The 12,568-nt window shown below is 42.5% G+C and overlaps 1 protein-coding gene across 1 annotated transcript in view; it reads right to left on the bottom strand.

Moving 5' to 3' along the window:
* LOC126267200 (facilitated trehalose transporter Tret1-like) overlaps positions 1-12,568 on the bottom strand; it is a 77,631-nt gene that overhangs the window by 27,301 nt on the left and 37,762 nt on the right. The window contains exon 3 of the mRNA XM_049972169.1: positions 4,613-5,014. Coding sequence (XP_049828126.1) covers positions 4,613-5,014 — 402 coding nt within the window. The remainder of the gene's footprint in view (positions 1-4,612; positions 5,015-12,568) is intronic.

Here is a 12,568-nt window from a genome sequence, read left to right as displayed (position 1 = left end):
CTCCATCTTGTAGTACACTGGCAGGTCCGCCTCTAGAGATATAACGGTCAAATACACATCATGTAGGTGTTCCCGAATAACTTGGATCAGACATTGTATAGGGTATCCATAGAGTCTGCCAGAATTATAATACATATCTTGGAAACTATTATAGAAAGAGAATTGTCGAGTCTTGTCCCAAATGTTTATAATAAAGTCAAAATGTCGGAAGAAAAGCCATTATTTTACAGAAGGTGAGAAAGTAGATTTTAATTTTATGACTCCTTCACGTGGTTGGAAAAGTTGGAAAAATAAGTTTTGATAACAAAATTTACTTTGCCTAAACATTCTGTAGTTTTAAAAGCCGTAAAAAAATTTGAGACCTTTTTCAATTTATTCAAAAAATCTTGGCAAAAAATCCTGGCAGTTTGGCATCTATTTCTTTTTTATGAGAACATCTGATTCTCTGCAAATTTGCTAAGCACAACATTTTTCTGCACCAAATACCAAGGGCGCTAGAATTCATCAAAAAATAACGGTTTTCCACATTTTGGGCACAATGCGACAACACCAAGTTAGTGAGCACTTTTATTTCATTTTCTGTTTGTACAACTGCAGTATAATATACGATACGCTATACACTGAAATTAAACGTCTCACTTTGGCGAATGATTAGCACATACACTCCTGGAAATGGAAAAAAGAACACATTGACACCGGTGTGTCAGACCCACCATACTTGCTCCGGACACTGCGAGAGGGCTGTACAAGCAATGATCACACGCACGGCACAGCGGACACTCCAGGAACCGCGGTGTTGACAGTCGAATGGCGCTAGCAGCGCAGCATTTGTGCACCGCCGCCGTCAGTGTCAGCCAGTTTGCAGTGGCAAACGGAGCTCCATCGCAGTCTTTAACACTGGTAGCATGCCGCGACAGCGTGGACGTGAACCCTATGTGCAGTTGACGGACTTTGAGCGAGGGCGTATAGTGGGCATGAGGGAGGCCGGGTGGACGTATCGCCGAATTGCTCAACACGTGGGGCGTGAGGTCTCCACAGTACTTCGATGTTGTCGCCAGTGGTCGGCGGAAGGTGCACGTGCCCGTCGACCTGGGACCGGACCGCAGCGACGCACAGATGCACGCCAAGACCGTAGGATCCTACGCAATGCCGTAAGGGACCGCACCGCCACTTCCCAGCAAATTAGGGACACTGTTGCTCCTGGGGTATCGGCGAGGACCATTCGCAACCGTCTCCATGAAGCTGGGCTACGGTCCCGCACACCGTTAGGCCGTCTTCCGCTCACGCCCCAACATCGTGCAGCCCGCCTCCAGTGGTGTCGCGACAGGCGTGAATGAAGGGACGAATGGAGACGTGTCGTCTTCAGCGATGAGAGTCGCTTCTGCCTTGGTGCCAATGATGGTCGTATGCGTGTTTGGCGCCGTGCAGGTGAGCGCCACAATCAGGACTGCATACGACCGAGGCACACAGGGTCAACACCCGGCATCATGGTGTGGGGAGCGATCTCCTACACTGGCCGTACACCTCTGGTCATCGTCGAGGGGACACTGAATAGTGCACAGTACATCCAAACCGTCATCGAACCCAATGTTCTACCATTCCTAGACCGGCAAGGGAACTTGCTGTTCCAATAGGACAATGCACGTCCGCATGTATCCCGTGCCACCCAACGTGCTCTAGAAGGTGTAAGTCAACTACCCTGGCCAGCAAGATCTCCGGATCTGTCCCCCATTGAGCATGTTTGGGACTGGATGAAGCGTCGTCTCACGCTGTCTGCACTTCCAGCACGACCGCTGGTCCAACTGAGGCGCCAGGTGGAAATGGCATGGCAAGCCGTTCCACAGGACTACATCCAGCATCTCTACGATCGTCTCCATGGGAGAATAGCAGCCTGCATTGCTGCGAAAGGTGAATATTCACTGTACTAGTGCCGACATTGTGCATGCTCTGTTGCCTGTGTCTATGTGCCTGTGGTTCTGTCAGTGTGATCATGTAATGTATCTGACCCCAGGAATGTGTCAATAAAGTTTCCCCTTCCTGGGACAATGAATTCACGGTGTTCTTATTTCAGTTTCCAGGAGTGTAGTTCAAACATATCCACCTGCTTCTGGTCATTCGGATAAGGAGATTTAATTCTTTTATAAGTGCCTCAAAGAAACATGTGAGAAAAGAAGAGACTGCTTTTGTAAATTTATGATTGATGAATTTAATGTCAGTGTTGTAACGTATAAGGAAGATGATTCAATTATTGGAATAGATAAAAGGAATTACTGATTTGAGAGCCTTCTTGAATTTGCAGAATGCATGAAAACATCTATTATGAATACGATTTTCAAGAAGCATCCTAGTAGTAAATGGACATGAGGGGTCTTACCTTAAAAGTGAAAAATAAAATAGACCTCATTCTTAGCAACAGGGTTGAAAACGGTACAGATGTTTTGTGTTGAACAGGTTCAATAGAAACAGTAATCATCAATTAATAAGAGCAAGATTTGAATTGAATACAAAAAATGAAAGACTGAAACTAATTGAAGGAGAGAGAAAAAATTCAAGTTTCAAAATTATCGAAGAACAGAAAGACGAATAAAAAGTATTTAGAGAAAATTAAAAGAATGTGAAGCAGAAGCGATAACAAAGATACTAATCACAACAGCTGAAAATGTGGGTGGCTTGTGTAAATCTCAAAACCTACTAAAGAAGCTGACAATAAAACTATTTGATGGATAATACAAGAAAAATGAAAGTAGACACAAAGAAAGATTAGATATAATATACAGAACGGTGCAAGGCTCTGAGAAAGAGCATGAAAGCTGACATCACGAAGTATGAAGAAGACAGCCAATATCCAGTCTTGAAAATCAATTTAGTTTAAAGATTGCCAAGAGGAAGCGCATGACTGAAAAGCGTTAGGCTCAAACCACGACCGAATTACAGGTACGAAAGCAATAATCGAATAATATGAGGATCTGTACAGTAAACTTTACAGTAAGGTCAATGATGATATATTAATCCTAGGCGAATTGAATGTCTCATCTTCCATACTCCCAGAAATATTGGCCTCAGCAGTTGAACATCATAAAGGAAAGATGAAAAAAGGACCCGTTCCAGGTAGTGACGACCTTCCAGTCGAGATTTTGAAGATATTTGATGACGAACTTATAAAGCATTTAGCTAAAATATTTTCAAATTGTTTGTACAGTGGAAAATTACCATATTGTACAGAGCTTTTACTAGAATTTTAGCTAGGAGATTGAGCACTACACTTCACCTGGCCAAACACATTGAGCAAACTGGGTTCCGCGCAGGCATTAGTACAACTGATCATGTACTCACTCTATGTGAAAAAATTCGTGAAACATATGAGTAACTACGTATCTCTTTGCCTTGTCTTCATAGATTCTGAAAAGGCATTTGCTTCTATGAGTCACCCAGCTGTTTTTGAGGCTCTAACAGACCAAGGAATAGAACAGGCTATATCTGTAGTAAAGTCTTAGATAACATATGCAAAACCTCCACAGCGTTTGTGAATTTAGTTGATGAAACTAATCGCTTCCCTATCAAACATGGCGAAAAAAGGGGAAGATAATCTTAAACTACTGTAGTACTGGAAAAAGCAGTGTTTGAATTATATTGGAAAGCAAACGCAATTCCAATTCAGGTAAATATTTTAGATAACTCGAGTTTAACTGATGACATTATATTGTTTGCAAGTAGTATAGAAGAACTTCATATTCTGATTAGTGAGCTTGCGTCAGTGTGCTCTGAAGTTGGGCTAAAAATGACAACAAAACCAAGATCTTGATCAATGAATGGACACCGGAAGGAAACTATATCTGTTTGAAGTACGCAACTTCGAAAGATCACAGAATGTGTCTGTCAAGGTCAAATGCTCAATATGAAAGGAGACTTAAAACCAGAAATATTTAGTCGTACTAAATCAGGCTAGCAAGCTTATGGAAGGCAAAGCTCTGTGTTAAAGCCCAAGGCGTCGGCCGAGCTGAAGATAACAGTTTTTGACCAACGTATTTTGCCATTAGTAACTAATGGTAGTGAGACATTAACATTAAATGAGTTAGCCAGAGAAAAATAATAGTAGCCCAAAGACAAATGAAAAGAATCAATGTTAGATTACACAAAGAAAGACACAAAGGAAGCAGTTGACTTCAGTGAGACCACGAAGGTCAGTGACATAATCGAAAGAGTGATACCTTGAATTGGCAGTGGACTGCTCATTTCTCTTGAAGAAAACGCAGTAGATAGTTAAAACTACTAGAGTGGAGCACAGTTTACCAAGAAAGATCGAGGAGGGACCACAGGACACATAGACCAGAGACTTGAAAAACGACAGTAGGATTGAACTGGTAATGGGAAAGTCAAGATCGGCAGAAATGGAGCAGCCTGCAGGGATCCTACTTTGCACGCCGACTTAAAGAGGCCAGATCACCAATTGGTTGATGATGATGATAATGAAGCAGAGCTATAGTTTTCAAAAGTCGGACAAACGGAAGGTTGAGGGTGTTGATTGTAAAACGTAAAAAAGTTGAACGTGACATTTAAATCTATGGATACGGTAGTTACGCAGCCGCTCTTACGTGGGACGGCAGCTACTCACCAGAAAAGCCCTTCTAGCGCCGGCGTTCTTCCGCAGCTCCCTCAGGGAGTCCGCCGCGCTGATCTCGCGCTGTGTGCGCTCGTCTACAGCCCTCTGGATTGCCTGTACCTCGTCCAGAGCATCGTCTGCAGAATACGTTCCCCGCAACTTCATCAGTGCTTTCAAGGCTTCTTCTTTGCGGTGCTTGGCCACCAGGAAGTAGGGACTTTCTGGCATCCACCAGAAAATCGCCACAAACAAAATACTACACGCCATCATGAATTCAGTCATTGAGAAAAAGGAGACGTTGAGTGAAACGATCGTCATTAGAAGTGCTCCAACGCCCAACATGAGTGGACCGAATGCCACCAGCCGTCCTCTCGTGTGATCCTGCGCAATTTCAACTGCGTACATCGGCATTGTCTGTGGAAAGAAAAAAACGAGATAAGCGATTTATTTTAAATTTTTCTGAAGACGTGTTCGTGGGCATATATTTATTATAATACGCTTAACTTAGGAAGGATCCATCTAGCTTACAGAACTAAGTCTATTGTCTTAAGTACAATTTTCTACCGAACATTTTATCTTCTGTAGCGAAAGACATCACCAGACCTGCTTAACCTACATGTCTTTGACTGTATTTTAATCAATGTGTATTTGCGTTTAAGTTCCATACAGATCATTGAAATGAGGACTGCCATAAATTTAGCTGGTATTCTAGTGAAGAAAACCACATTAGAGCCCAAAACAGAAACGGTACATGCAAGTACTAACTGACCAGTTTTCATTGTCTCATATGGCAATTAAGGCCCAGGACCTCAGTGGTCGAACTGGCGATCTAAAGGATAGTTTGACGTCTTGAATCTTTCTCTGGACCTCCAAAGCAAATGGATACAATCTGAAGGGAAAGTACTCCTCACTTACTCTGCCTTTCACATCCTGGAAAAGAAGCAGCTACTGTGTCTTCAGTAACAGTGCCACCTGTTGCCTTTATTTCCGATCTTCGTCTTGCTAACCGCAGCATAGCTTTAGCTGTGCACCATCCGGTCAAAAGTATCTTGAGACCTACACTACTGGCCATTAAAATTGCTACACCACGAAGATGACGTGCTAGAGACGCGAAATGTAACCAACAGGAAGAAGGTGCTGTGATACGCAAATGATTAGCTTTTGAGAGCATTCACACAAGGTTGGCGCCGGTGGCGACACCCACAACGTGCTGACATAAGGAAAGATTCCAACCGATTTCTCATACACAAACAGAAGTTAACCGGCTTTGCCTGGTCAAACGTTGTTGTGATGCCTCGTGTAAGGAGGAGAAATGCGTACCATCACGTTTCCGACTTTGATAAAGGTCGGATTGTAGTCTATCGCGATTGCGGTTTATCGTTTCGCGACATTGCTGCTCGCGTTGGTCGAGAACCAATGACTGATAGCAGAATACGGAACCGTGGTTTCAGGAGGGTAATACGGAACGCCGTGGTGGATGCCAACGGCCTCGTATCACTAGCAGTTGAGATGACAGGCATCTTATCCGCATGGCTGTAACGGATCGTGCAGCCACGTTTCGATCCCTGAGTCAACAGATGGGGACATTTGCAAGACAGCAACCATCTGCGCGAACAGTTCCACGACGCTTGCAGCAGAATGGACTATCAGCTCGGAGACCATGGCTGCGATTACCCTTGATGCTGCATCAAAGACACGGGCCGCTGCAATGGTGTACTCAACGACGAACCTTGGTGCACGAATGGCAAAAAGTCATCTTTTAGGATGAATCCAGATTCTGTTTACAGCATCATGATGGTCGCATCCGTGTTCGGCGACATCGCGGTGAACGCACATTGGAAGCGTGTATTCGTCATCGCCATACTGGCGTATCACCCGGCGTGATAGTATGGGGTGCCATTGGTTACACGACTCGGTCACCTCTTGTTCGCATTGACGGTACTTTGAACAGTGGACGTTACATTTCAGATGTGTTACGAGCCGTGGCTCTACTCTTCATTCGATCCCTGCGAAACCCTACGTTTCAGCAGGATAATGCACGACCGCATGTTGCAGGTCCTGTACGGGCCTTTCTGGATACAGAAAATGTTCGACTGCTGCCCTGGCCAGCACATTCTCCATATCTCTCACCGATTGAAAACGTCTGGTCAATGGTGGCCGAGCGACTGGCTCGTCACAATATCCCAGTCACTGCTCTTGATGAACTGTGGAATCGTGTTGAAGCTGCATGGGCAGCTGTACCTGTACATGCCATCCAAGCTTTGTTTGACTCAATGCCCAGGCGTATCAAGGCCGTTATTACGGCCAGAGGTGGTTGTTCTGGGTACTGATGTCTCAGGATCTATGCAGCCAAATTGATTGAAAATTTAATCACATATTAGTTCTAGTATAATATATTTGTCCAACGAATACCCGTTTGTCATATGCATTTCTTCTTGGTGTAGCAATTTTAATGGCCAGTAGTGTATTAGTGAACATTAATATGGGGTGTGTCCAGCCTTCGCCTTGATGGCCTCCTGAAGTGTGCTGGTGATAGTTTCAATAAAAGCCTGAATGTCTGTAGAGAAATGGCGGCCCAGTCTTCCTAAAACGCCGAAACCAAGGCAGGTAGAGATGTGGGACGCTGGGGTCTAGAGCCAAGCCGTCATTCTAACTCATCTCAAACGTTTTCATTGTGTTCAGATCCGGACTGTTGGCAGGCCAGTCCATTTAAGAGATATTACTATCGGCAAGAAACTTCCAAATGGAAGCTGCTTTATGACTGTCACCCTCTACGACATTCCCTGATCGTGTGGGTAACAGAAGATTTAATGAGAGTATTATATTTAAGACAATGGATAGTCTTCATGTTAGAGATTGCTTTATGCGTAGTATGCAGCGCACTTTACGGGGTGGATGATAGCCAGAGGGCGGAAATATGCAGGATCATCACCTTGTAGCAAAGAAATGACCCTCATTACCACCATAGAATTTCTGCCAACAGGGAACTCAGTTTGTTTCACACGAATAGCATGCATTGGAAGCAACGACATGCGAGGTTAACAGGGAAATACGTTCTACGAAGTCTACTGCTGCTGTCACGGGGCCGGTTCGTCTATTGCCATATACTTTTGTGTCTACAATCTGAAAACCACTGTGAAGTGTGTCGTAATGCGCACTTCGTCTTCTACCACGTATTAGAGTTTCTTTCTGTTCCGTTCGCGTATAGAGCACAGAAACAGTGAGTACTTAAACGACTCTATACGCGCTATCATTAGTATAATCTTGTCTTTGTGGTGTCTGCAAGAACAATACGGAGAGGATTGTAGTGAATACCTAAATTTCTCCTTTAATGCTCGTTCTTGAATATTTGTAAGTAGGCTTTCTTTGGATAGCTGCCGTCTATCTTCAAGCGTGGGGCAATTCAGTTTCTGTAGCTTCTCCGTGTGTTATGCCATCACTCAAATAAACCTCTGAAAATTAGTGCTGGCCAAATTTGTGTGTTTCAGTACACCTACACACTTTCCGTCCAAAAAGCCCAGGGACTGATTTTATTCCTGCCGCACGAGCGACGTCGACACAATAACTGCGGCAGCAGCTTGGATTAACAACTGTAAACAACTGATGTGAATTCGACCAGTCAATTAGGTAGTTAGTCACATGATCCACAGTTGATTTTCGAAGTGACGTGGAACGAGTAAGTTTGTAGGTTCTGCACCCATGTACAGTGTTAACATTAATTAACACTTTATTTTTTAGTCCTCCTTATCCAGCTATAATTAGAAGCAAGTTCTTTCAGGCTATCAGTAGTAACAAATTCGAGCATAGAATGAAAGGGATTCTGCAGGAGAAATAATTTTCCATTAGATTTAAAACTTGGTTTGCTACCTGTCAGACATTATTGTTATTGTGCATTTGATCAAAACATTTTATTGCTGCATATTATTCTCAAATTGTGATGTAAATTTTCGTTGCTGAATACACTTATTGTGATGGGACACTTAAAATGCCCGTTTCCTTGAACAGATAGCTACATGTGGACCGCGGGGGTGCACCAATTATTATTTTTCCTGATCGGTTTATGTGTAATGAATATTTTCTTTCTAGGTTATATATACCAAAGAAAATTATTCCCTAAGACACTATCGAGTGGAAATATGCAGAATACGCCAGAACACAGATTTCATGACTTCGAAGACTACCAATTACACGAAGAAGAAAATTAACTGAACTTAATTGATTGGAAAGCACAGAAGTATGCTCCTTCGCGTTCAAGTTGTCATCAACAACAGCACTCAAAAATTTGGAGCATTGACCCCGATGTATAGACTCTTGTTCATGTGCTACATCAGTTGTTGGTATGTCTCTACTCGTTGAACACAGTTAAATATAGTGCGTTTTCTCAACATTAGGTGAGAGTTCCTTTTCATAGAACCAGTTAACAATTCTTGGAAGAACATAATTAACAATCCGTCTGTTACGAGCAATTCGTGTTAAGTAAAGGACGTGCAGAAGCAATGTGTCATCATTCTTCTGTCACAAATTGGAATGCAGTATTATCTGTAAATCAGGTGCTCTAGACATTCTCCAGAATGTTTTGAACAACAGAAAAATGTATGCTAAGTATGTCCCGCACGTACTGACTCCCGAACAAAAGGTAAGACGCGTGGAGGCCTGCGGTGTGTTGATTAAAATGTAAAACACGGACAACACTTTTCTGATAAACTTCACCACGGGTGACGAGCTTTGGTGTTATCAAAATGAAACTACCACAATATGACGAAGTGCAGATATTCACATGACGACATAACCGACATTCAAGGCAGTGTGAGGCGTGAGCTGAACATCATGCCCTCTAGGGACTCTTCTTCTTGTTTTACAAGGTTGTATGAACATTCTGTGCGTTGTATCCAAGTGGTAGGAGACTATGCAGAATACCTGAATCATTAATACCACCGTTTTAACAATTATTTATTTTTTTATTAGTCTAGTACAGAAACTTTCTGAACTGACGGTGTATGCTTTGTTAGCATCAATTGGTACTCGTTCCACACAGCTTGTGCAGTATTATAATATGAAGCTCAGCAGTATACTGCGAACATCTCCTTTGTTGACTGACATGGGATGACAGATTTTCATCAATACATGGCGATAAATGGTGTGTTGTGAACAGAATGGCTTGTTATGTGGGAACTTTGCATTTCCTGACACATGTACAGTAATCCTTATATGCTTCTGTTTTCCATCAGATAATCCGCAATGTTTAAAATCAGTTTGCATGTGACTGTTAGTGCTTTACAGTGCCTGTATTTCTTGTGAAAAGGGATTTGTCAAGGGCATCCAATCGCAGGTTCGAATCCTGCCTCCGGCATGGATGTGTGTGATGTCCTTAGGTTAGTTAGGTTTAACTAGTTCTAAGTTCTGGAGAACTAGTGGCCACAGAAGTTGAGTCCCATAGTGCTCAGAGCCATTTTTGAAGGGCACGCAAACATATCATATATTGTGGCACTGACTGTCTAGTAAATTGCCCGCAGCTGCGCAGTCAGCTATTCTGACTTCCATGTGAAGGACCCTCGCTCAATTTCCAGTAGCGTTAACGAGATATACGATATAGGACGAGATGCACTCGGCCTCGTGACGTGAATTTAGGAGCTATTTGAGTGGGAACTAGCGTCTCCAAAGTCTGGAAATCTGAAAACGGGGGAGAATGCGTGAGTTGACCCCACTCCGCGTTCAAACAACATTATTTGGCAAAGGGTGACAATAAGACATCTGGCTCTGATGGCGGAATTACGTTTAATGTGTTAATTATGAATGTTGGCTGTTATATAATGACCCTACATCTCGTGGGAAATACTTTATCAACATATGACTGGCATTATTTACATAGGAGAGTTCAATTGAACTGCGAGGGGCGTTCAATAATTAATGTAATATTTTTTTCTTAAAGGAGAGTGGTTTTATTCAGGAATCCTGTATATCAAATTATTTCCGACTCTTTAGGCTACAAAATTCTATTTTTCAACATAATCTCTGTTCACTGCGACGGGTTTAAGCTACCTTACTGGGAGTAGTTGCTGCGCTTATGTATATGGGTCGATGCTGCATCAATAACCTCCCCATCATACTTGCCACGTGCTTCCCACGGAGTGCATACTTCATTGCGCCAAAGTAATTTAAGGTAGAAGGCGTGAGATCCGGGCTGTAGGGTGGACGAGGAAGAACAGTCCAATGAACTTCTGTGAGCTCCTCTCGGGTGCGCATACTTGTGTGAGCCCTTGCACTATCATGGAGAAGAAGAAGTTCGTTTGCATTTTTGTGACGACGTACACTTTGAAGTGTTTAATTTCATGAGGGTAGCACGGTACACTTAATAGTTGACCGTTGGACCTTGACGGAGACCATCAAACAGAATAAACCCTACAGAGTCCCAGAAGACCGTCACAACCACTTTACCGGCTGAGGTGTGGCTTTGAACCTTCGCTTCGGAGAAGAGGTGATGTGTCGCCACTCCTTAGATTGCTCTTTTGTTTCAGCGCCTGTGACTACGTTTGACAATAAATTGTCACGATACGCCTTGCAACACGCAAGCGTTTACTCTTTGCTCTTTATGGTCTTTTGTTAGTTGGCTAGGAACTCAGCGAGCACATATTTATGAGTGCCCCAATTGGTAGGCGGGTGTGTCACCACTACCAACAGAGATGTCCAGCTGAGCAGCGAGATGCTTGGTTGTGATCTGTCGATCACCTCGAATGAGTGTGTAAGACGTGAATATTTCTATTGTATATTGTCAACCCACAATTTATGAAAGATGTTTATATTTTATTAATAGGATTAAGCAGGAATAATTAATATTTGTAATGTTGGAAATAATTGTGGTAGCAGGGAATGTCTGCCAAAGTATTGTTGGCAAGAGAGACCGCAAATTGATGTAATTTAAAAAGGGCGGGAGAGACCGCGTATGGATACATTTTAAGAAAAGAGCGGGAAAGACCGCGCATTGATACATTTTGTAATGGTAGCAGGGATTGTCTGCACCAGAAAGCATTGTTGGCAGGAGATACCGCACTTAGCGTTCGTAGGAAGTCAGTAGTAAGCGAGATGTGACGCGAGTTGGTAGCAGGTCTGAAGCGAGAGGTTGAGAGGAGTAGTGTGCCTGCCTGCCACCAGCTATGATTTACAAGAGATTATAAACGGATGTACAGAGACATCAGCTAACTATTGTCGTAAGAGAAACTAATATTATTGAATCATTTTCTTTGCGAAGCTCAAGATTACTAAAGGTATGTTTGCGCAATGCTAGTTGTAAGATTATTGTAAAACAGTAAGTCCCATTTGAACGTTTGTAAAATCATTTCATTACCAACAGTAAATATTTGAAGCGTTTTCAGAATATAATTAATTTTTGCCAGCGATGTTGCATTACTGATTATAAGCCATCCCAAAAACCATCAACGTAAAACTTTGCAAAAATTTTATTGTTGTCAAGAAAAACTGTAACTATGAATTACGTAACTTCAGTCAAATTAATTAAAGAATAACGTCAGCTTTGCTATTAAAGAATAACGTCAGCTTTGGTAATAAATACAGCCACTTATTATGACAGCCCACCAGCATTTAATAGAGTATAATAAACCAGAGTAAGTATATTCATGTCGATGTAGCAGTCAGATGGCGATCCAGTAACAGTAAGAAAGGTAAGGAACAGTTTTGGGTTATTGCAGACTGAGGGCCACGACGACTACACATTCTATGTTTCGTCGAAATAATCAGAAAATCACTTTTAATAAGCAGCAATTAAATTTGTATGCAAAGGTCGAGAAAGAGAATAAATTTCAAAGGGAAGATTTCATTTGTTATTATTAAGCAAGAGATAGAAATCCTAAGGAAAGGTTTCATAGGTTGTTGTAGAAGGGAAGGTTGCTTAAAAAAAAAAAAAAAAGAGAGATAGAGGATACGGAAAGGTTTCAAGTGTCCGCACGCGTTACA

This window comes from Schistocerca gregaria, chromosome 4 (assembly GCF_023897955.1).
Source record: "Schistocerca gregaria isolate iqSchGreg1 chromosome 4, iqSchGreg1.2, whole genome shotgun sequence".
NCBI classification, from domain to species: domain Eukaryota; kingdom Metazoa; phylum Arthropoda; class Insecta; order Orthoptera; family Acrididae; genus Schistocerca; species Schistocerca gregaria.
Note: the sequence above shows the minus strand (reverse complement) of the source record. Positions and strands in the feature narration are given on the sequence as shown.